Source organism: Pholcus phalangioides, unplaced genomic scaffold (genome assembly GCF_987345545.1).
Source record: "Pholcus phalangioides strain wild (caught in Gottingen) unplaced genomic scaffold, Ppha-v1.0 ptg000018l_1, whole genome shotgun sequence".
Lineage (NCBI taxonomy): Eukaryota > Metazoa > Arthropoda > Arachnida > Araneae > Pholcidae > Pholcus > Pholcus phalangioides.
The window spans coordinates 581,448-608,105 of NW_028301611.1; the positions used below are offsets into that span (position 1 = coordinate 581,448).

The 26,658-nt window shown below is 40.2% G+C and overlaps 1 protein-coding gene across 1 annotated transcript in view; it reads right to left on the reverse strand.

The window, feature by feature from the left end:
- LOC149071492 (sodium/potassium/calcium exchanger 2-like) overlaps nucleotides 1-26,658 on the reverse strand; it is a 203,735-nt gene that overhangs the window by 43,988 nt on the left and 133,089 nt on the right. The window contains exon 3 of the mRNA XM_089247910.1: nucleotides 6,486-6,588. Coding sequence (XP_089104036.1) covers nucleotides 6,486-6,588 — 103 coding nt within the window. The remainder of the gene's footprint in view (nucleotides 1-6,485; nucleotides 6,589-26,658) is intronic.

The window sequence follows — 26,658 nt, forward strand, 5'->3', positions numbered from 1 at the left end:
ATAAAAGAATAGGGATGATGAAAATTTAAGAGTCATCTCTCACACCATCCCCAAGATGGCGAAACATTTAGAAACGTGGCTGGAAGCGCATCTTTACCCCGTGAATTAACAGCCACCTCCACAAAAGCTAATGGATATCATGTATTGTGATGCTAACTAATTATATGTGATGATATTATGTAGCATAAATGAATGATAATTAAGTCACCATGCCATGAGTAAGATGTCGAAGCTGCAACACGTTAATAGTGATGTAATTAATGCTGTATGAATATGATAGCGAAGATATGTAAATAATGAGGGGAAATGTTTCGCTTTTGAAGTTGAATAGGGAATATAGTATGAGTAAGTCATGAAGTATTTACAATGACATGTGCAGTGTATCAATTCTGGCAGTACCAGAATGGGGGGGGGGGAGAATTAGCCATATGATACAAGTACATGTCAAAGTCCCGGGACATTGAGTCTAGACATCTCGAGAAAATGTTAGGCAAATATAAAAACGTGCTAATTAAAGACAGAAAAACCTTAACTAAAGAGTGGGTATATATTCATCGAAGTGTCTAATTGGACGTACGTATACCCAAATTATTTTAATTTTGTTCTCTGTTGAGCCTATAGAGGGTAATAACTTTCGCTATAAAAAGTAAAAATCTTAGATACAAAAAATCAAATATAATAACCAATAATATAAATAACCAATACAAAAATCTTGCAATCTTAGATCGTTGTACAGTCGAATCCCGTTTTGACGAATATCGTTATAGCGAAAATCTCGTTTTAGCGAACACTTTTCTAATCCCCTAGATAAGTTTACATAGGAACAATGCTAAAATTTGTAGTTCCTTTATAAAGAAATTTCGTTATAACGAAGTGATTTCTCCGGTCTCTTGGAGCTCGTTATAATGGGATTCGACTGTAATTCAATGCAATTTTCGTTTTGTTTCGATGCCTGATTTATTCCAAAAGCTTTGTATCGATATTGGTCCTTCCTCAGTTTTCGATATACAAACTGTACCAACGATGTTAAACAGCAATTCAATTGCTTCCCCCGCATAATCGAATATACCACTCAATATGAGAGAGATATTGCCTGTTAAAACTACTAATTTCCGTTTAAGCGAGACCGAGTGTATAGTTCTAACAAATTGGCACACTCCGGAATGTGCGCTCTGAGTGCGTGTATGGTGCTAACATATTCATGTTGTCGTCAGTGTTATGCATGTTTCGTGTTCCAATAGTAACGCCATCTGCCTTTAATATTTTGATAAGCGATAATGTCAGATGCCCGAATTTTCATTAAATGTGAAGACTCGTGATACATCACGTTGCAGTTTTACTTTTTCTTATAGATATATATATAGGCCTAAACCAGTTGCCTAACCTCATCACCTCGTTCTTTCATCACCAGAATTCGAAGGGCTGACATATTGAAAAATGGAACCTGGGAATTTCTCAGGGATTGAAGAAGATGGAAGAAAAACTAAAATATTGAATGATATACGATATCCACAAATTGGTCGGACACCATGCGTGCATGTATATATTTGAAAATTGAAGGGTGTAGGGAACTATAGACACACATGGGTGCATGCTGGGTCGAAAGGAGAACCGAGAAGAGGGCTAGAGGGCTGTAGTTGTGCGCACATACGTACGTATCCAGGATAAGTCGAGGGGAGAAAAAAAGCAATCGATATTTTATCCATCTTCTGAAACATTAATCAAAGCACCATCCCACGAAGTTCTTCGTGAAGAGAGAAGTTTTCTTGAATATATCTTATATATATTTATGTACTAGAATAATATATCGTCTTCATTACCGAACTTTCTCGAAGGAGGATGAGCAAAACGGGGCGGAAAAAAAAATTATAGGAATCTCTCTGCGTTGTCGTATATCAAATATTAATATCGCTTGATAACTTGAAAACGACCAGGAATCGCATCATTAAAGGTTTAAGATGGAAAGAAAGGGGAAAAAAAATATCCGATAATCGCGTTAATCTTCCGGGATGAGTTACGATAATGTCGTAGCTCACTTGAGATAAGAATTAATACTCGTACCGTGTGTGAAGAAAAAAATGTTCAAGTATCTGGAAAAAAAAATTGGGTCGTGTAAAGAATATCGGCACAGCTGGAAGTTTGAACTTAAATAAATTACGAGACTGTTCTCAAACTTGACCTCAACTCGAAAAACTAGTATTTAGTGGCCGCTCACACCCACAAACTAGAACAAAGACCGCCTCAAACTAAGCCAGACTGGTCTCAAACTGGAAAAACTAGTTTCTGTACCCGAAATTAGGAGGAAAAACTAGAATAGTCCCCCAACCACACACACAGACTTGAACTCAAACTTGAAGGAAAACCTCTCTGAACCAAACCACCCGAGTACCAAAACGTAAAGAAGCCATCTACCAGAACTGAAGGTATAAGGGTTATATCCGAACCTGAAGCAAAATGTGCCTATAACTAACCAGCCGTCTACCCAAACTTGCAAAAAAAAAAAAATTGTCTAGACCAGAAACCAATGTCTCTAAGAGTAAAAGGTTTGCGTATCGCTGGAAATGTATTGGAGGCATGCATGGGCGTTGGAAATGGGTGGGTATTTCTCTACCTACAAATGCCCAGGTGTTTGCATACTCGTAAAAATACGATGAAAGTATGCGTATTTTCAGAAATACTCAGGAGGTAGAGGACTTCTAGAAATGCGTGGGTGGTGTGTAAGACTATTACAAATACGTGCTTCATTCCATTAGAACTACGTAGGAAATTCTCATCCGTAAAACATGCATAGGAAATTTTCCTAACGTTAGAAATGCGCGAGCATTCATGTCTCCTACATTACTAGAAAGTATACGCACTCCAAGAAATACATAGAGCTCGGGTTTGCATAACCCCCTTACCTAGAAATGCATAGGAGTTCTTCGCGCCTCAAGAAATTTCCTGGTATACGTACTCCTAAGAAACGCCTAGGAAATTTGCTTAGTCCATAGTATATTTTGCCGTAGCTCATATTTTGCACATAGTTACTTTACTGGATTTATTCCGTTATGTCGTTAATTATCTTTCAATCACCTTTGACTACCTCGTAACAAGGAATACCACACGTTGGGAACCATTCCCATAAAGTGCCAGCAGAAGGTGAAGAGCACTTGCTAGGTACTCACCTAGCTGATGCCTAACGAGAGAGAGCCACAGGTTGAGGGGGGGGGGGCATTTCTTTAGTACCAGCAGAAAGTAAAGAACACTTTCTAGGTACTCACTTAGTATCTGATGCCTAACGAGAGAGAGAGCCATAAATTGGGAACCATTTCCCTAAAGTACCAGCAGAAGGTGAAGAATACTTGCTAGGTGCACACATACTAGTTAATGCTAACGAGAGAGAGAGACAGATAGCTACAGGTTCGGAACTATTCCCCCTCTAGTATCAGCAGAAGGTGAAGAACACTTGCTAAGTAGTACTTTCCCCAGAGACACTCTGTAGTTCCTAATTTATTAGTTGTATGCTTCACTTTTGACCAGTGAGTAAATGATACATGGATAATAATTAGCTAAGAGTTAAGGTGTATTTTAGGTTCGTCGTACGCGAAAGAATAAAATAACTTTATTTTAAGACATTTAAATTGTAGGTAATCTTAGATAAAACGCGACCCATAGTTTGGGAACATGCAATTGTCAAATGCAATTCTAAAGCAAAGCGCAATGGTGCTGGCTGTGAATAATTGCTGAATAGACAGCGCCATCTAAGTCTTCATTCGTTGTCCAACATCCATTGCGGATATTATAATCTCATATGCACATTATGTTGTTTATTTAGACACGCATTTGCATTCGAAGGGGATAGGGGGAAAAAAAACATTCCTTGGAACGCTGGGTAAAATAAAATACAGACGGCATCTTAACCTGCAGGGGAAAATGATGCATTTATTTCGCTCTCCCGAAGCAAAAGTTCGGATCGAAAACGACGTTAAGACCGCGGACGGTACCCAGGAAAGAGGGAGGGAAAGGCAAAATGCACATCCGAGTAATGGGTCGAAAAATATTTGCATAATAAAGCCATTACATTACAGTCTCTCAAAGAAATAAAGGGTTGGGGGGGGGGTGGAGAAAACAATGCCACGAGAACAACAGAGCAATGAGAGATGTTTCGAGCGTGTTTTATGGTAATGGCGACACACGTTAAGTTCGTGTCTTTCCCGTGTATTTCAGACATTCTCTCACGACGTTGGGATTATTCCTCGGGTAATGAACACCTGTACCTACAGGGAGATATACCTAAATACCGTCGCGTAAATTTTGAAATTAGAAACTCACTGTGTCTCGTTGTAGGAATAGATAACCACGCGTGTGGTGTTCGACGGATGACGGGAAAGCTGTTGAGCGTGGGTTTTTCCCTGAGTACAGTGATATTCGAGTGTGGTTGGTCACCACCATGTTGGAGCTATATCCACAATCGGTTGCTTGCGGGGAAGGTTCCCTCACTTGGAGTAATGTATGGTTTTCCTTCAGCCATCGCGTCATCTGTGGTAATGATCTTGGACGTGAAGTGTTCTTGGACACTTTACTTACACATGTGTTTTTATTGATTGATTTTTCTTGAAATGCGTTCTGCATGTTAAATGTCAGTGATCCTGCGTCACACCCATAAATTTGCTATTATTCTTTCTTAGGCCGGCATTACACTATAAAAGTTTGATAAAAGTTCGTTTATAAAACTTCAAAAATGCAACCAATGGGAGGATTAGTTAAGTTTGCTCGAATGTAACAGATGTGCTTATTCGTTACATTTTTCAAGTTTTAGAAAATAATTTTATCAAACTTTTATAGTGTGATACCGGCCTTATGCCGGGACTACAGGAGTTTTTGAAAAGTTCTTTTATAAAACCTGAAAAATGCGAATGTAACCAATAGGCTTAGGGGTCATTCAAGTATTACGTAAGCAGATTTTCAGCCATTTTTGATTCCCCCCCCCCTTGTCAGCAAAACACTGACCCCACCCCTTCCGTCAGCAAAATTTCGTAAGCAGCTTAGAATATTTCATATCCTCAAAAAGGGGTGATTGATGACGCAAGCAACTTTCAAACCCCCCCCCCCACCCCTTGTCACCAAAAGTCAGCAAATCCGAAACCCCCTCCCTCGATGCTGACGTAATACTTGAATGACCACTTATTGGTTGTTATTCCTCCAAGTCTTGTAAACGATCTTTTATCTTTCATAGTGTAAAAAACTTTCTTTTCAAACTTTCATATTGTAATCAATCCCCAGAAAAATACTACCAATAAACTGATCGGTTGTATTTACTCGAATGTAACCGATCAGCTTATTGGTTGTGTTTTCGGATTCGAATCCGAGGTAGGATGTTGTTAAGATGTTTTTTCCAACGAACTTGAGGCAACCACCGCACGATCGCGCATTCATATGCAACCCATCTCACTAATGGCAGTAAATAGCTATATGGCCAGGTGTTTGATGAAGTTGTCTTAGACGTTATCCATTACACATGAGCGTCCTTCTGTTTTATGGATAGTTTTTGAGATTGCGTCTGAATAATTCAAAGCTTTATTTCAGAGATGCGCGAGAAGTTCGTCGGTCTTTTTATGTACTCTTCTTTTCCATGCCGTCATCTGGCTTTGTGACATCTGACCAAAATGAAACACTGATGTATGTGGACATTGGCAGATGTAGTGCCATGGCGAGCCCGTAGCACCACACTTACAAGCCGGTGATTCGCTTCATCGCCGGCTGAAGTGTTTGGAAAGTTTAAGACACATAAGATATTCACAAACGATTCACGTAAAATCACTTCTGCAGGACTTGTTGGCAGCGTCCTCTATCGACAAAAATTTTAGCTTAGTTACTGGTTTTTTTATACTAAGAAAATTATTTTTAGTAAAAATAACTTTTACGCAAATCGTATGACAATATACAGGTTTCTTTAATTTTTATGGATTCTTAAACTATCAAAGAATGTTTGAGACATCCTTTATTTTATATTTACTCAAAAAATGAAAAAAAAAATTGAAAACTTATTTTCTTTGTTCTAGAATTAAAAAGATTAGTTCAAATTCTTGTCGATAGATGACGCTGTACAAAAGCAAATCGCCGGAAATATGCAAATCATTATCTTGTAAAATGCAGGGTCTACGCTTAACACCTCATTTCTGGATTTTCCTGTCACTAGCTCTCACATAAGTTTTTCAAATTGTGACGTTGACATTGTTGGGCAAAACACTATTGTATACGTTGCTTTATCTCAGGTACGGCAAGAGTGATATGACCCGATCCTTTAAATTTCTTCAATTTTTATGAAATTTTTAAGCTCTTTTTAAGAATTTATAGGACGCCATTTATATTTCATATTCGCCTCAAGAAATTGCAAAAAAAAACCCTACAAAATTCAAACGACATTTTCTAGGAACCCCCCCCCCCTTCCCCGCAAAGCCAATACATATACGAATAATATAACAACAATGAATAGTTTCACTCACCATCATGAAGCGGATCAATGGAGTGGATCATGAGCTGCAGAAGCCCGTGCCTGAATTTACTTCCAGCATGAAGAATGGGAGTTGACGCTCTCCTCTTCTTCATCTATAAATAATAGGAATGGGGGGGAGACAAATAAGAATTTAATTTCGAAATTTCTCGTCACGAAATCGGCAACGGGCAGAGAAACCCCGGGATCGAATCCCGAGCTATTTATAGCCGAGTTCGCACAATTCAATTACAGAGTCCCTTATTTTTTTCCTCCCAAGTTATCAAAGATGCCAACAGATTTCTCCGACGTTATATGTCCGTTAATCTTATCTTTCCATGAGTGGAAACAGTTAATAAGCAGTACATTACATTCTCATAAATAATGGAACCATGCATATGAGATTTATTGCTTGTTATTGTGCTGTTTTTTTGTTAGCCGTTTTAACTATTATATATAATAATAAGATGGAAAAAATAATAATTTCGTCGAGATATTGTTTCGTTGAAGCTTTTCCAGATGAAGATTAATGATACGGACTAGAAGATATGGCGGCCAAAATAAAAAAAAAGGATAAGTAATAGAAATGATTTTGTAGCGCGGAAATACCGCCATTATAATCTCATTGTTCGGAATGGGGGGTTGTCTTTCAACGGGCAATTGTTTTAAATGAAGTCGATGCTTTTATTCTTTTCCAGATTTGTGTTATTATTATTATTATTATTATTATTCTCCTGAAAATAAAAAAAAACATTATAGGAGTGCCTACGAAATTGTAATAAATGGTGTAATTCCACACGCGATCATTATTTATCTAAGAGATTACTATAATTATACCGGAATCTGCAGCTTTAAAGGTTACTTTTACTAATTGTGGACAATCTCGGCTGTCGCCAAAATATATATATATATATGTAATATAGTTGGCGATTTTACAAAGCAAGAGGCTGCCCAAACTATTCGAAATCGCGAGAATGTGCCGCGGGTGACAAAGGTGATTTGAAAATGGGCGACGCTTAAGTGATCTGCTAGGGACTCCTCGCACGGGGATACTCAAATCGAAATGGAGTTGCCCGTTCTCCCTCCACACGGCGCTACTAAAACATTAAAAAAAAAATCTCAAACCCCGGGAAAATGAGTAAAAACGACGTTTAGTTTACCTTCTTATCTTTTTGTACCTCATAAACCGGGATAGAAAAAAAAAATCAAATTTATAGTGATTCTAGTAGCGATGAAGATGATATTATTGGTGTTATATTGTAAATAATTATTATCCCACACTATAGTCCCTGCTAGTATAGGTGCATCCGTATATTGAAACGATTATTCATTATAGGCTATTCGTTTCAGCCAGGGCCGTCTTAAGAGCATCATGGGCCCCCTGGCCAAGTGATTTTTCTGAGGCCCTACCAGGCAAATTCTTGAAAAGTCCAACCAGATTTCATTTTTGTGAGGCCCCTTTTCTCTTGAGGCCCCCGGGCCGTGCCCGGGTGAGCCCATTCCTTAAGACGGCACTGGTTTCAGCACAGGGCCGTTTCAAGACCATCGTGAGACCCGGGAAAATTGATTTTTCCGACCCCCCCCCCCCCCACCTGGATAGAAACCTACCGACAAATTCACATGCTCACTCTCGAAGATAGGATCCAGACTTCATTTCCATGAGTCCCCCCTCCCCGGGCCCGTGCGTTAAGACGGCACTATTTCGGCCACAGAATTACGGGAATCATATTCCAAAATTAATCGCACTCTATGGAAGGAGGAAATATAAGAGACATTTACCTCTCTCCTGGCATAGCTACATTACAGAGACATCATATTTCAAGGAATGTGTGAGCCCTCATGCGAGTGATTACCTGTAGGCTTGTCAAATTCACGCAGCAAATATCCATTATTTTGAGCGACAAATATAGGAAGCATATTGCGAAAGACTATTGGGCCAGCCTTGACACGAGCGTGGTCATGGCTTCATACTGAAACCATAAAAACATAGATGCTCAACCTATAGCCCGCGGGGATAAATGTGATCCTCGGAGTTACCAGATATGTGGTCCACGATCTCGCCCCTAATTTCATAAAAATGAACTAATCGGCACATAAACAGATCGCTCAAGTGGCCCGCTGTGTAGTTCTATATCACTTAAATGGCCCGCGGCACATTTACATATCGCTTGTGTAACCTGGGACACAGTTCCACAGAGCACTTGTGTGTGTGCGTGACCTATATTTACATAACACGCATTCCGGTCGAAAGAGATTGTGGGGGGGGGGGTGCTTCATCAGAAGCATTTCTTTTAAAATTACAAGTTAAACCCAACACGTGGTCACCCCTATCGTATAACCTAGACCGGCTAAAACACGAAGAAGTACTATGGAGTCGCGCTACAAATGTTTCCTTCGATTAGCACGCCAAGTCACCAGTGACTCCGTCGTTTCGGATATTTAGTCGCCGATATGACGTGTGAGGAACTTAATATAAATGTTCGATCCTCTTGATACGGAGTCTCCCATCCATCGTCAGACTGAAATATCTCCCGTGTGAGGAGTCCCCTAAAGAGTACCGTAGACCACTTAGGTGATCTGTAAATGTGCCGCGGGTCAATTGTAATTTGTAAATGTGCCGCGGGCCAATTGTAATCTGTAAATGTGTCGCGTATCGAAATCCGTGTGTGCACTGCGAACTACTTGAGTGATCTGGAACCGTTTCTCGGGTCACTTTAATCTGATCTATAAATCTGCCGTGGGTCGCTTATCTGCTCTGATAGTTTGCCGCACCGACCTGCAGTCTCTGCAACAGCGCCGCTGTGCGGTAGTGTGGGCATCGTGCTGAACTCTCATCGTGAGGATCCAGGTTCGAACCCCGTTGACCCACAGTGATGACCGGCCGAGGTTGGTTTTCCTGCCGTTGTGCAACTTCGAGGTGAGAACGCGAGCCCGCCCCGGTCTCCCATTTGAGAAAAGTCTCTCCTCAGAAAGCAGGGGAGACCTCTGCAACGCGGTACTTACATAACTTGAAAGTTCGAGCACATTTACCGTCTTTACTTCAAAATGCGAAACACAGATGGCAGCGCAAGGAAGAACACGAAACAGACAAAAACTCGAAGAGGAAGTTGCGCCAAATGCACGACGGTTAACGAAGCAGAAACTTGAAAAATCCAACCAATAAGATTATCGGTTGCATTTGCTCGAATGTAACCTATGAGCTTTATTGGTTGGATTTTTCGAGTTTTATAAAAGGAATTTTATCAAACTTTTATAGTGTAATACCGGTCTTACACTATAAAAGTTTCACGAAAGTTCATTAATAAAACTTGAAAAAAAAAGGAACCAATAAGAGCATCGGTTGCATTTGCAGGAATGTAACCGATAATCTTATTAGTTGAATTTTTAAAGTTTCATAAATGAACTTTTATAAAACTTTTATAATGTAATCCTGGCCTAAGGCCAGGATACATTAGTGTAATCTATAGTTTACACTATAAAAGTTTTATAAAAGTCCTTTTATAAAACTTGAAAAATGCTACCAATAAGATCGTCAGTTGCATTTTCTAGAATGTAATCGATAATCTTATTGGGGGAATTTTTAAAGTTTTATGAATGAACTTTTATGAAACTTTTATAGTTTAACCCCAATCTTACACTATAAAAGTTTTCTAAAAGTTCTTTTATAAAACTTTAAAAATTCAACCAATAAGATTATCGGTTGCATTTGCTCGAATGTAACCTATGAGCTTTATTGGCTGGAATTTTCACGTTTTAAAAAAGGGATTTTATCAAATTTTTATAGTCCCGGTTTTAGACACATGATATATATATATATATATATATATATATATATTTATATTTAGTGAGTATAAAACATAATCTGCGTGTAAAATACACTCCGATTTCACGCCCACGAAGGTTATAATCGAAATCTATATCCGCTCTCATATAATTATAGGTGTCATAATAGCGAGTTGAAAAACAGGATTTCGGAAATTAACACGTGAAAGCGCTCTTTCTCCTCTCATATTAAAATACGATATACATAATAATCTGGGATCCGGAAGAGATGGCTTTAATCAAGAGAGAGAGAGAGAGAGAGAGAGCCACACACAGGGCTGATTCGGAATTATTGTGCGCATGCACTTGATGAAATGCAATTACGCCATCATTCTCGAGCTGTATCTTATGGGATGAAGGGGCGAGAGGTCTTTATATACGCAGAGTTGATAACATCTCTCCGATTTATCCCGGCATTAAGAGCGTAATTGCTTCATTAGCCCAAAATGAGGGAGATGTGGAGGGTTTATTGCATATGAAGCTAAGCGGGTGTCGACGGCTATCCCCGTATACAAGTCACTATGAAAGAGGCTTAAGTCCGTATTTGAATACATCGAGGCATTGTCTGTAATTGTTTACAACACGTACGCAAATGGCACTAGTTTGAGAATGTGGATAATCAATTATATGAAAGCTTATGATGAAGATAAAATCATCGTTGTAAATTGGAGTCTCGCTCTCTCTCTCTCTTCCAAAACAACGCCGTTGTTTTCTTAAGTTGATACGGAAGTAGGTATTAATAGAGTTGAACTCGGTTATAGCGACCTCGGTTGTGTAATGAATAAAAATGAGATACCTCGATTATAACGTCGATAATTGGCGGTTGCGATTAATTCCTATCGTGTCCGAAAACTTCACCGTTCTTAAAATTCACCGACATCAGTTCGGCGTGGGTGAATGAATGAGTGAATGAATGATCAAGTGAGCAAGTAACCTAGACAGAGACTGAATGTGAACGAAATCGGCCCGTCAAATCACTCAGTCAATTACTAGGTAGCTCATTCTATTGCATTCATCAAGTCGCTCTCTCTGTCACTCTCTCACTTGGTTGCTCATCATATCACTCACTCACTTACTTCCTAGGTCGCTCATTCTGTCTCACTTACTAGATCTTTCAGTCTGCCACTTGGTCGCTCATCATGACACTCACTCACTAGGTCTCCCACTCTACCTCCAAGTCGCTCACACTGTCACTAGTTTACTCAATCACCAACACTATATAACCACTCTTTCACTCACTCACCAACACTATATAACCACTCTTTCACTCACTCACCAACACTATATGACCACTCTTTCACTCACTCACCAACACTATATAACCACTCTTTCACTCACTCACCAACACTATATAACCACTCTTTCACTCACTCACTCGCTAACTACTGTATCATTTACTGATTCACTCACTCGGTTATTCCTCGCTCACTTACTGGCTCACTGACTCGTGTCGAACTGTTGTCGGTGAATTTTCTTAGCAGTGAATTTTCCTAGAGTTAAATTCATGGCGGTGAATTTTTCCTTAAACCAATTCTATAGAAAATAATGTTAATGAACCTTGCTTATAACGTTAATTCCAAAAATTTTTCATTGAATAAAAAACATTATGTGTATAGTAGCTGTTGTGTATTAACAGTGGACGTGTGAAGAGTAATAGTATTCGATTGAGCGGGGAAAATTCGTTGAAATTATCATATTAAGCGAGGAACTTTAACATTGTGCCTATGGGAGGAATTTCGGTGCCGGAGGATTTTTATCCGTTTAAGCGAGGTATTCGATTACTCGGCGCTGACTGTATTTGCTTTTATAATTCTACGATTCGGACGCGGACCCCGGGGGATTCCAGGCACCCTCGGTGGGGGACCGTTGCTTTTACTCGATACGCTTTCGTCGTCATGAAGACGAGTAAACACGTTCTCTGTTTTCGAACTGGATGCGGTGTAGATATTGGGTTAATTTCGTCATGAATATCATATTAGTTGACAAATTCCTTCCCGTGACAGACGCCATCGAAACTGATACCAAGGACAATAAACATAATCGACAACAAAGACAAAACCAGGTTGTGACACGGCGGACAATATTTTACGTAAGAAAACATCATACACGCGAAACATTGCAACGTGAGACGTTGCCATAGGCGTTTTGTTGTATTACGATCTTGACATTGGTATTCCATCAAGATTAAAGCCGAAAGTAAAAGAACTGCGTGCCTAGAAATCTCGAACAAGTACACTGTATGACAAGAAAAGTAAAAACCCAACAGCAAAAAAAAGAAAAATAGCAGCATCATGGCCTATATAATATTGAGTTTCTATGGATTTCTTCCTGTCAACGTGACGCTACAGTTAATGTATAGAAGTCTGAAGATACGACGTTTGGGTATTATGGTGTCACATACTTTTCAAAAATGGGGGCTACGTCTCCTCTCTTTATCTTGTTTTCGCTCCAGTTTCCTTCGCGAATTCCGGAGAGATTTTTCTATATCCGAGGTTCGCATCACGCGAAGGACGTTTCAAAGGCGTGACTTGGTTTATTCAGTACAGGACGGAATAGTTTTTTTCTGAACAACAACGTGTCACAAGAACTATTATTACTCGAAAATAATGTCCACGTGTCGAAGTTTTAACAACAATTATTGTATCTCATCTCCTTCTTCCCGGAAACGTCATCATGCCGGGCAATGGCGAACCACAGACGGATTCTGGAAAATTCCTGAATATAGTATATTTTTCTAAAAATCCATTGAATTGACTAAATTCATTAAATCAAGTCAAGGAGCCGGTCGCCTTCCTCCCCCCCCGCCTCCCCCATCTTCCTATCCGTATGGCCAAACAACATTGGTCGAAGTACGTCAACAGAGAGTGAGAGTGTGTGTCACAACACGAAGAGCGTTCTGGAAAAACCGGTTCTGTTGGTTTTGGTAAATATCTTCCTTCGACAAGAAATACAGTGCCAAGCTGGGCCAGTATGTAGCCAGCCTATGCCGCTGTTTCTTTGCATCAAGGAAAAGCAAATATTGGAAGCAAATACTGTATTTGCGGAAGACTATTGGGCCAGCTTTGGCACGAGTGTGAATTTATGCTGAAACCATAAAGCATAGATACTCAACTTATGGCCCGCGGGATTAAATGTGGTCCTCGGAGTCACCTAATGTGGTCCGCGATTCCACTCTCTAATTTCACAAAAATGAACTAATCGGCACATAAACTGATCACTCAAGTGACTCGCGGTGTAGTTCCATATCACTTGAATGGACCGCGGCACATTTACATATCGCTTGTGTAGCCTTGAGAACTTGAGTGGTCTACACTGCATTTTTAGATCAGTCCCACAATATATACTGTGGGTCACCGTGTGTGTGTAAATTGTATGTAAATTTAGCGTTACGGATCACTTTAGCGACCTGTAATGCTGCTACATTGCTGACATTGCAGTTCCGCATCACTAAGTAACACACGACAGATTTGCAGATCACTTAAGTGACCCATTGCACATTTAACCGACACTTAACTTCAATGTTTTCTGCGTTGATATATACAGTCAAACCTCGTTAGTGCGTCACCCTGTTAACACGTCACTTCGCTTTCGGGTCACTTTTTTGGAAGTCCCAATTGTCGTCAGACAGGAATTGGCACAGCTATGGCTTACTCCGTTTAACGAGTCACTCCGCTTACGAAGTTATATTTTTGCTCTTCCAAAAGTGACTCATTAACGAGGTTTGAATGTATTTTATACTTTCCATGTATCTTTTGTTCTTTATTATATTAATATTTTCAATCATTTTCCAAGTTCAAAATTTTTATGACACTTTACAAGGGGGAATGGCTAATGTACAGTCGGCCTCTCGTATTCGCGGGGGTTACGTTCCGGGGACGACCGCGAATAACCGAAACCATAGTTTTTGTTTATTGAACAGCATGAGAACAGCAAGTTAACGCAGAGATAAAAGGGAATGTCAAAGAGGGTGCAGCGATTGTTGGCGATGTTTTCTGTAAGAACATTGTGATTTCTGTTTGCCGCTTCTTCTTCATATCATCAAGTATTGTTGGAATATGAACGACAAGGCTTCCTCTACGAATTTGAACATATAACAAGCATTGCACAGAAACAAACTTCACGAAAGGTTCACTATACATACACACACATTCCAACATGTACCAGTTCATTAGATAGTTCCGTGTAAAATAATATTGACGAGGTGCATGTCCGGTTTAGTAGTAGTCAACTGCATTAATTCCCCCTCGGTCAATACCTCTGAACTGCTATTAATTAGCTGTTCGACTTCTATATCCATATCATTGAGTCCTTCTCCACCAACCTGTTTCGCTAACGTGACAATGTCTTTTATATTCTCTTCAGTTGGCTCTGTAGAAATGGGTTGGATTAACACATTGTGGCCAAAGGTTAATCCAACACGAGGTGACTCTTTCTCTTTTAGGAGCTGGTGCGGCTCTAGTGATGACAATAATGTCATTAGCGAGCTTTATCCAAAAATGAGCCATCCTGAACATGCACAACCGAAATTTTGTAAACAAAACACATGAATGGCGATTTCTGAGTGTTGCAAAAACAAAAAAAAATCCAATAAAGAGGAAAAAACACCAGCTAATACCGACTGTAATTAATTATAAAAAAGACTATATTTTCTAACAAATTGACACCACAAGAGGTGATAGTGATAGGAGCCGAGAGACACCCAGGTTCTGTCACACTCAGTGATATAAGCACATTGTCCCTGGGGACTCGGGTGCCTCCGGGAAAACCTAACCATTTATTGATCTTGAGAAAGATATATTACGTGCAAGGGCATACGCACCTCGCCAGTAAACAAGTATAAAATTTGTGATCCGAAAAATGGTGATTATAAATCACAGGTTATAAATCACAAAATCATCGTAATAATCGAGAATAGTTCTTGATAAAATTTGTGTGTGTGTGTGATCTGCTTCTCTTCAGGGATTTTCATTGGATCAGTAACTATCACGTCAATGAAAGCTGTCAATCTGCTGCTGGGTTGATCTAATCGCTGCACCGTAGGTAGTTTGATCTGGTCCAAAGACATTCGTCAGTAATTTCTGCCTGTATCCAGCTTTTCGATAAGCCAGCGTGGATCAAACTATTCTCGACTACTCAGGCTCCTCTAAACAGATATATTCAAAGAGGTGCAGGATGGTATGGAGGTTAAGAACCACTGTCCGCCGCACCCGAGCAAGGTTCATGGGTCTCTTTAAAACTCCCCTTTTAAAACACAGTAGACCGTTCTCGGGCATAGCACCAAAATGAAGTTTTGTCGTATGTGGACAAGATGTCGGGTAATGCCATAAAGATCCAATCTCACCACAACCCCACTTAGTGTTGTCCGACTTCTTGAAACGTTCTCGATATGTCGGCAATGGGCCTTGCTCAGTTATCATAATCATTTTTTCTCTCCAGACCAAATGGTAATATCCCAACGGAAGCATTTCTGTACCTTGTAGGCATCTTTGTGGGTATTCTTGTCCCATAAGATGTTGCCAGTTTTGTAACAGGTCACTTTTTAGCACTTGTTTAATGCGACTGCGTGTCAGCAAGAGTTGTTCTTCCGTAGGGAGATTAAGAGCCTCTTTGGCCAATCTGTCGGCAGTTTCATTGCCCCTTTCATCACATTTTCCTCTTTCGGTGACTTTTGGAATTTTTTTCCCAGTGGAATCCTTCCCATGTGGCCATCAGTCTTCTTTACAAGTTTGGTGCTATTCCAGTTGTTTGATCAAGCTTCAAATGACTTCGAGTAGCGACATTTCCAATCATAACGGACATCATGCTGTCGGCCACAAAAGACGATGTTTTTATTATATACGGGCTGATTATAAAAAAACTATCCCGACATATGGGCTCCTAACTATCATACCATTCACAGAAACTGAATGAAATTTTTGGCATAAGGTATTTTGATGTATGCGCTCAAGAATGATATGGAAAACAACAGTGTCACTCTAACAGTTACGGTTACAGTGAGAAAATTTCGAAAATATCAAATGGCAACACCAAGTTTTTTTGTATTGGAATGCGATCTCCATACTGAAAAACACTAAATAGCACCTGTAGCACAAAAATCCCCGGAGCTAAGCAAGGAAAAAGTAAAAAGGACTTTGCCGTGCACCAGAGCATTAATGTTCGTTTCATTCGTCACACCGTTTCTTCGGCTGAGATCCCACAAGGCCTGATTAGTCCTCCACAAGGTCATGTGGAAAATACAGTAAAATGCTTTATTTTATGCTGCTTCTCTGTCCTTATTGGTTGTCCTCACTTTTAGCCTATCTACCGCCGGTGATTTTCATGCTACAGTTGCCGTTCGAACGCTATTTAGGGTTTTTCGCAATGGAGATCACATTCCAATACAAAAAACTTGGTGTTGCCATTTGATAATTTCGAAATTTTCTCACTGTAACCGTAACTGTTCACTGTTTTTTTCCATATCATTCTTGAGTGCATACCTCAAAATACGTTATGCCAAAATTTCATTCAGTTTCTGTGAATGGTATGATAGTTTTTTTTATAATCACCCTATATTATGATAGTATGGCGTCTCAAAAACCATTTAATTTTTTTCATATAAAATACATATAAATGATTGCTTTTCTGAGCTGTCAAATGACAAGTTATTTCATTCAGTAATTTAAGAAAAATAAATCAAAGTTCAATGCTGATTTTTTGTCATCTTTTTCGATTATACTGATGTCAACCCCTTTGAATGTATGATGTCGCCTAAATTCAGTCTGGGCAACTCACACGCGCTATATTTTGGACTAACTTTGGCCTCTCTTCCTCAAAGACCGCATTCAATTCATTTAACTTTACAATTGATAAATTGTGCAAAAAACAAGATTAACGATAATTCCTGAAATATATATACTACAGTTCAGGGGTTAAACATCCGTCGCTGAACCATAAGATTATTTAGTAGAATATTTGTAGTTATGGGGGGCAACACTGAGAGAGAGAGAGTTACGGTCCTTAGAGGTGCGCATAAATTCAAAAGTTAGATTTTCGTCGGGACTCATGGCATGACCAGATTCACCCGCCTCACATCGTTTGTAAGATATCGAAGCGTTACCCTAAGGATGGGCGAATCTGGTTTCCTCTTTATTTTGAAACAAATTATTTCAAAGATTCCCCTAAGGGCCGTATTCACCGACATGGTTTAAACTGTAGTCACAATTTTTGGATAAGAGATCAACATAGAGATGGGTTAAAAACCTGCATTTAACCAATATCCATGTCGATCTCTTATCGAAAGATTGATTGTGACTATAGTTTAAACTATGTCAGTGAATACCGCCCTCAGTCGATTGGTGTTGAAGTGACTACTACTGAACCACACATGCATTTCGTCCATATTCCTCTGCGGAACTTCTAACGAATTGGTACGTGTTGGAATGTGTATGTGCTTGCAGTGAACCTTCCGTGAAGTTTGTTTCTGCGTAATGATTGTTCTACTGCGATCCATATTTCTAACTATGCGTGAAGTGTAATGATTGAATAATATACCGTTGTAGACCTGTTCCGGGTCAAGTGAGTAGTGAGTGGCTGAGTGAGTGGTCGTATGAGTGATCAAATGATCGGGTGGGTGAGTGAGCTGGAGAGTGAGTCCTTCATGCATCACTCACTCAATCCCACAGTCAATATCTCCCCCTATTCACTTCACCACTCATACGATCACTCAACCACTCACTTGATCATACGACCGCTCACCAGCTCGGATATTCAAAGGGTCACTCACCCACAAAATTGGCTACGCCCGGGGAGAAACGGCCAAGGGTGATATTTATCGGGAACGAAACGAGCTGGGAGTGGAAGGTCGAGGGCGAAGTTTTTCAGTGCCCTGTACACAGACGGACTCGCATCGCGATCGGATCCGGGTTCAAACCCCACCGTCGCCACCGCAGTGGTGGTCGGTTGCTGTTCCCAACTTCGATTCGCAAATGCGAGCCGATCTCCCAGTCTCGCCGCAAAAAAACTCATTACACAGCACACATTACACAGAAACAAACTTCACGGAAGGCTCACTATATACGGGGTGATTATAAAAAAACTGTCCCGATATATGGGCCCCTAACTATCATACCATTCACAGACACTGAATGAAATTTTGGCATAAGGTATTTTGATGTATGCGCTCAAGAATGATATGGAAAACAACAGTGTCACTCTAACAGTTACGGTTACAGAGAGAAAATTTCGAAAATATCAAATGGCAACACCAAGTTTTTTGTATTGGAATGTGATCTCCATACTGAAAAACACTAAATAGCGTTGGAATGGCACCTGTAGCACGAAAATCCCCGGAGCTAGGCAAGGAAAAAGTAAAAAGGACTTCGGCTGAGATCCCAGCCTGATTCGTCCTCCACAAGGTCATGTGGAAAATTTGTGAAACAAAATAAAATGCTTTATTTTATGCTGCTTCTCTGTCCTTATTGGTTGTCCTCACTTTTAGCCTATCTACCGCCGGTGATTTTCATGCTACAGTTGCCGTTCGAACGCTATTTAGGGTTTTTCACAATGGTGATCACATTCCAATACAGAAAACTTGGTGTTGCCATTTGATATTTTCGAAATTTTCTCACTGTAACCGTAACTGTTAGAGTGACACTGTTGTTTTCCATATCATTCTTGAGCGCATACCTCAAAATACCTTATGCCAAAATTTCATTCAGTTTCTGTGAATGGTATGATAGTTAGGGGCCCATATGTCGGGATAGTTTTTTTATAATCACCTTGTACATACACCCACATTCCAACACCTACCAATTCATTAGAAGTTCCGCAGAAGAATATGGACGAGGTGCGTGTCTGGTTTAGTAGTAGTAGTAGTAGTGCCCGGTACACATAGAAATTAAAAGTGAAAAATTCCTCGATATATTTCCCAGTAAACTTGAAAAACTTCAAAGACGCGCCGCAACATCTAATAAAAAAAAATTTATCGCATTAACACAACAGTGTTCAAGTTAATGGAATTTTTCCCACCTCCGATAGGAAGCGCTGTCATCGTTCGTAATATTTATTATTCGATTAGCATAAAAGTTAGTGGGGGGGGGGGGGAACCAGAAAACGCCGGTGTATTATAGGGTAAAAATCCCTCGTCCTTTCTTTCCAATATTTATTATTCTTCACACACGCGCGTGCGTATGTTATAACCTCGTTTCTTCGAAAGAAAACTCCATCCGACATAATTACTTTAACGGAAATCGATGGATTCTCTCCGATAAAAGTGAAATAAAAACGAGTTAATTATTCAGCCATGTTCAGCTATTGGGTTTAGTATCTGCGAGAAAAGCTTGATTTTCTATTTTCTATTTCTTCTTATGTATATTATCACTATTCTCTATAGGGGGGGGGGGGTTAATGTTTTAAACTTTCACACAAAGAGTCTCGTACATGAGAACATGCTTATCGTACATGTCGTAAAAGTGTTTCCGGGACGTCTCACGGGGTTAGTTTTCGATTAGAAATGTTCGCTGGAATGTGTGTGTGTGTGTGTGAGCGCGTGTTTGAGTTTTCCTTGCGGATATGGGTTTTAAAACTTGTCGAGAGAAAACTTGGGCGATGCCACTTTGGGGGATTCACCAGAAGCTATTAGTGCGTGAGAGATACGCGCTGTGCGAACGTTGTCACTCTCGGGGATATTCCGTGTGTGACGAGACGGCCAGAAAGTCCTTGGATTCCGATGCGGTTAACTGAGTTTTATGACAAATCGATACAGTGGAACACCTCTCTTAAAGGACAATTCCCCCCCCCCCTCCCACTTTAACGAACTCTCTCGTGGACCCGTGGAATAGGGCTTTATTGTGTGTGTTTCCACTCTCTCCCCGTAAGTACACTCTCTCAGATAACGGACAGTAGAATCAGGAAAACAAATTTTTACAAAGGTTTTTAACAGCTGGCTGATTGCGAGGATATATTTTGGAAAGAAAGAAGATTCAACTGCCCCCTGCGGGAAATCGAGCCCACGTCCTTTCGCTTTCCGGTTGAACGGTCTAGACCAGTGATTCCCAACGTGGACGTTAACGTCCCCTTGGGGGCGATGGAAAGTTCCAGAGGGCTGTAGAAGCTACGAGTGTAACATAGGATCCTATGGGTCAAATTGCGTTGGGGCGATGGGAGGAAAAAAATTGATGAAGAAGGGGGGCGATCGGGGGGTGGGGACGAAAAAGGTTTGGAAACTTTGCCCTAGACTATAGAGGCAACGGATATCTCAATCTTTCCTTGGAGTCCGTGGGCACTGAACGGGACCGTACATGGACGGTCGGACCTAACTCAGGCCAAAGCTCACAATTGCTGATGATGCCACTAGATGGCGACGACTTATCCGAGGATGATGCCACTTTCCGCTATCCATACAAAACATCTGGCTAATGTGAAGATGTATTTTTGGAAAGCTAAAATATTCCACTGTTGCGGCCCTATCTAGAGCGTGTGCAAGTATGTGAGTCTCCAAAACAGTGTGCAAGCATGTGAATGACTAAAAAGAGTAACTTAAAAAGTGTGTGAGCATGGGAGTGACCAAAAGAGTGACTTAGATACACAGGTGCACTTTTAGGAGTGGGGGGGGGAGGCCACAAGCTGGTTATAGTACAGGGGTGGTGAATTCGAGGAAACAGTATATATATATATAGTCAATCAAATTAGACTAGAATGGTTGAAGGCGGCAAAACCATAAATGCGCCTCTGATCTTGCGGAGTATTTCTCAAAAGCATCCTCGTTCATTGGACAGCTGAGACCATTATGCAAACCTGCGGTTGAGGTTTAAATATTTTTACGGTATTCAAGTGGATGTTTGCCTTAAAGTCAGTGATTAAGTGTTCGCAGTACATCAAGGAACACATAATGATATACGAGAGCCCTAAATTAAAAAGGAAAGACCTTCTTGAAAGCAAATTACTGGACGTGACGTTATATACACACACAACATATACGAAAGCGCGGAAGATGGATCGCTCCTAAATCCAGGGACCCGTTCCAGAAACATTACTATTATTATGTTACTTTTTCTTCTGGAAAAATTCCAGGTTTATCCCTCCCCTCCCCCCTCTCTCCCTCTCTTTCCCATCATTTTTTTTTTTCCTGATAAGAGTAAATGGAACTTTGAGAAGTTTGTGAGAAACATGGGTGGAGGCAATTAGAAGCCGCATCCAGGGCTCTTCTCCGAGGATATCTCCCGTGGAATTCGTGGAATGCTGGGGCAACGGGAGGAAACAAATAGTTCTGTAAGGCGTAGGTAGGCTGTAGATGGATGACGGTGGTGGCGGAGACTCTGGAAAATGCGGCCCGGAGAGTGAAAATATCTTTCCAAGAGTATAGAGAAGAAAAGGAGCAAAAGCTTTGGCTTGGGTTCAATACCCAATCATTCGTCTCCGGATGCCCCACCCATTCGCTTTCGGATTTTACACTCCGGTGATGGGTATCCTGTGGGTGTGTCCCGTAAATGTTCATGAAAGTTTGATGCGAGGTAAATAAATATGATGGTGGTGGTGGTGCGCTAGGCGTTGATAATAGCTGATTGCTCTGACAATTTTGGCCTTTTCCTAGTGATACTTTTACCCGTCATCTATGTACCGAAATAGTCCATACAGATTGTTGTGACTTCATGTTGATGTGTCTCAGGAATTTAAAATGTTATCAAAAAAGACAAAATTTAATCTGAAAATATCTTCAGAATTTGTTCGGAATGGTGTTTACTAATGTAACATCGGTGATCCTTTAAAAATGAAGCGTTGCTAAATATTCATCAAACATTCAAGATTGTCAAATGCTTTAAAGAAATCTTCCAGTTTCTGGTAAATTTTTAGCAAGTTCGAAAAACGCGAACAATACCAAGAACGATTCAATTTGCAGTTTAACACCGTTAGTAGAGTTACTTGCGGCCACCTACTGGAGAAACAATAAACACTTAACGCGTGTAAACGTGGTGAATCAATGTCACCCATAATCAAACCAGCCAGCCGATGTAGCTTCGGGAATGATGAACTTCTCCTATTCGCCCAGGAGAATTAAGATGTAGAGTACGTATGGAACAGAAATGCGCACCTAGAACGAGCTAAAACACCTGGGTGTCCGAACATTGGATGACTTGGACCAGGACTCCATGTGACGCAAACACGACATCTATTTGTCGTTGTACGGCTTTTACACGACCACAACTTGTGACATCCAACGAACGTGGAAGGACCACTACCAACGGAACTTTGATTATCGAGTCCAGACGTACCAAGGCCGCTGCAATATCAATTTAATCTCCGATTCTTAGACCACGATTAATCAGTAACTTGTTATTCTGTAATCGGACTTGTTATTCTGTAATCGGACTTGTTATTCTGTTATACGAATTTTTATAGACGTATATACATATACTCATTTAATAAAATTCCCGATGCACCCCTCCTTCGGGAACGCTTTGTTATCTCCTTGAGATGGGAAGTGGGGTGTGTCCGGTCCTTCAATATGAATTGAAAACTGATAAATTATCATAAAACAGAATAAATCAAGCATTCAAATGAAATAGAAATTGTATTTTGAATTACAACGATCACAATATTTAAGATGTTTTACTTTTCATTGAGAAAGTTAGCGCCCTCTATGAGTTGAACAGATTATAAAAACAAAATAATTAAGTGTTCGCGCGTACCGTACTCACGACCGCTCAGATACTTCGTGGCCAGTACCCACTCTCCATCTAAGTATTTCATAAGTCTTAACTTGGTGTAACGTATTTTTCAATTTTTATTCAGTAAAAATATTATACACAGTATACAGGGTGTCCTGTAATTGCTGGTACGGCATTTATCTCATCAACCGTGAATCGTAGAGGTATGATTTACACTTTGAAAAAGGCTCAACAAAACGCGTTCAAAAATTATCCCGTGCCAGTTTTAAGAATAAAAATACAGTGTGTAACAAAATTAAAAATTGTCCTCCCCTTTGCTCTAACTTCCAATTAGAAAGTTGTTGCCCCGTCTCTCCTGATGCCAACAAAAAAAAAATTCCATGTTTCTAAGTGCAATATTCACAGGGATATTCGAATAACGTAGGAAATTTCGGAAAGAACAGTGTTAAAAAATTCGAGTAAAAACGGTTTTTTCGTATTCAACGCCGTTTTTTCCCAAATTTCCTCCGTTTTTCGAATTCAAATATCTCTGTGAATATATTGCACTTAAAAAAACGTGGATTTTTTTTTTGGCATCAGGGCTACAGACAGGGCAAGAACATTTTATTTGTGGAAGTTACAGCACAAGCGGGGAATAGTGTTGCTGAGGGCATCGTTCCAAGCGATTCGAAGTTTGCTAATGTTGTTCCGATATTTAAAAAGGGTAGTAGAGAAGCTGTGTCCAGTTATCGTCCCTCTCTATAGGATAGTTTAGGGTAGAGAGCAATGTAGGCATGTGTAGCGCTCTCAATGACTTTTTCACGTCGGTTTTTAATAGAGATAATGATACTTAATGCACGGGTGTTGCATGGAGGTAATAAAATCCTCAACGATATTCCAGTGGAAGACGTGGAAGTCCTAAATCTTCTAAAAAATGTATGTGCAAGCAAAGCACAAGATGATATCTATCCCCGGGTCCTCAGGGAAAGTGCTAAGGAATTGTTGTGGTCAGTCGCACAAATTTGAAGGAGTAGTGTTGCTGAGGGTATCCTCCCAAGGGGTTGGAAGCATGCTAATGTTGTTCCGATATTCAAAAAAAGTAGTAAAGAAGATGTGTCGAGTTATCGTCCAGTAAGTTTAACGAACTCCCTCTCGAAAATTTTGGAAATTATTATCAAGAGGCAATTGGTGATGTGGATAGACGAGAATAATGTATTGTCGGATAATCAGCATTGGTTCAGGAAGGGGAATCATGTGTAACTAACCTCCTTTGCTTCTATGATCACGTGACTAAGGCTTTGGGTAAGGGCAAAAATGTAGATGTTGTTTACCGTTGTTCAGCGGAGGTAAAAAAGCCAATGGGCTGCTCGATTTTATTTTCAAAAGGTGTCTTCGCGTTGACAACCTGAAGGCATTCGGTCAGGATCAACATGTTAATCTCTTGAAACGTTTACACGAGATTGGGGGGGGCAACTTGTTGAATTGGATAGAATCGTGGTTGAGAGATAGGGCACAACGAGTTATGGTGAACGAGGAATTCTCTGGTTGGACAGGCGTCACAAGTGGAGTTCCTCAAGGAAGTGTCCTTGTCCCCATACTTTTTTCACTTTTATCCATAAACTCGATCAGGGTATCGATGAGATTGTTAGCAAATTCGCAGATGACGTAAAACTAATGGGGTAAGCGGGAATCAAAGCGATAGAGAGTTGCTCCAGACCCACTTGAACAGGATTGGAACATGGGCAAATGAATGGATCATGAAGTTTAGCATTGACTTAAGCAAGTGCATGATCGCTCATTTTGGTTAGCACAACCCATGTTTCTCTTACGAGTTGAATGGCGTCAGTATCCCGGATGCAACTAAGGTACCGATTTGGGAATTCTCATTGACGAGCGGCTTAGGTTTCCTGAACATTGTTCAGCGGTGGTAAAAAAGCCAATGGGATGCTCGGTTTTATTTTCAAAAGGTGTCTTCGCGTTGACAACCTGAACGCGATGACAACCTGAACGCGAAGACACCTTTTGAAAATAAAACCGAACATTTCTTTTTTACCACCGCTGAACAATGTTCAGGAAACCTAGGCCGCTCGTCAATGAGAATTCCATAATCGGTTACCCCAGTCGAGGGTAGCATGGAATGGTCCAGAGGGACGATAGAAGCAACTGATTTAATATAGGATCCTATGGGTTCGTTTGAGTAGGGGAAAAGTTTGAAAAACGATGGTTTAGCTTTAGAGATCATGTGGTTTTTTTAAATTTTCCTAAAAAATAGATATTTTACAGGTGATTCCCCTACAACGTAGATTTTTTACGGGCTATTTCTCAGAACGTAGAATATTTTCAGTGGGATTTCCTGAACAATGGTATTTTCCAGGTGATTCACAGGACGAAGCTATTTTGCAAGTATGATTCTCATAAAAGAAGTTTTTCAGTGCGATTTCCGGAAGATAGATATTTTACGGGTGATTCCCAGAACACGCATGCAACGCCACGGCGGGTGTTCCAATCAATATTGATCTTAAAACGCCCGGAGCCTCTTCTGATCTTGACACTGGCCGTGAAAGCCTCATTCTAACATCAATACCGTTTGCAAGGTGGGGCCGTGTAAATCCACTAACAGCCTGGGGCTCTTGAGCTCATTTCATTCCATACTGTACACCGCCCAGGCTCTATCGAGGACTCCTGAGCTACGGATCACGAATCACGACTAAAACTCGATTTGCTGGGGCTTCCGAGAAGGGTCGTACGAATCGCTTAAAGCCAAGTGTTTTTGAGGTATGGGCCATGACTCTCTTTTTCGGAGATTCTCTCACATGGATATAATTCCCCGGCACGTGTAAAATACTTCAAGGGTTTCGCAAGGGCAAATAGGTTGAGCGACGCTACTCTAGGAGCGTAAATTGCTTTATAACCCCAGAAAAGAAAAACAGAGCTCTTTTGTTCGTCAAACAGATGAGATTAAGAAGATTTAAAAAAAATGGAAAAATCTTTTACTTTCGTGATCTTACGACATGTACGTCATACGCCCAACGAAACAAACAAAAAACACCCTTCAACATGAACTTGCCTTTTGTTTTCTTAATCGGCTTTCGCTTACTAATGAGATTATCCGCTGCAACATAATCCACTTTCTAATACAAGTAAAGGAAAGCAAGAAGGGAAAAAAAACGGTAATGATATAAAACTTGCTTATTCAAATATTTGCTAAGAACTTGCTTTTCTCTCGATAATATAACGTCTTGTACGAGAGAATTTCCCATTTTCCTCTTTTTATCACGTTCGAAATTTCCTTTCGATTGCGCAATTCGTTTTAATGGAAATTTCTCCGATTCGAAAAATATTCTTAAAGATGAAATCGAATGTTTTTTTGAATTAAACCTTCACGATTTTTCCCCTTTTTCCCCCCCCCGAAATAATCCGGAGTCGTATTTGGAAATAGGATTTTTCCTTTTCACGTCTATTTCCCTGTATTTCAATGATTTCTCTCTGAACAAAATCGATATTTGAATATATATATACTTTTTTGTTGTTGTTTTATATCAAGTTTATGGAAGATTTTGGGAACTTTCCGTATGTGTTTGTGTACACATAAAAGCGATGCTGTGTATTTTGATTATATGTCGGTATACATATATATTCAGGATTTGTATCCGTGGATAGAGAGAGAGTATCCGGTTGGAACATTGCCAGTTTGAATGGAAATGGACGCCCAAGAAGTATTGAATTCTAAGAAATTCGTGA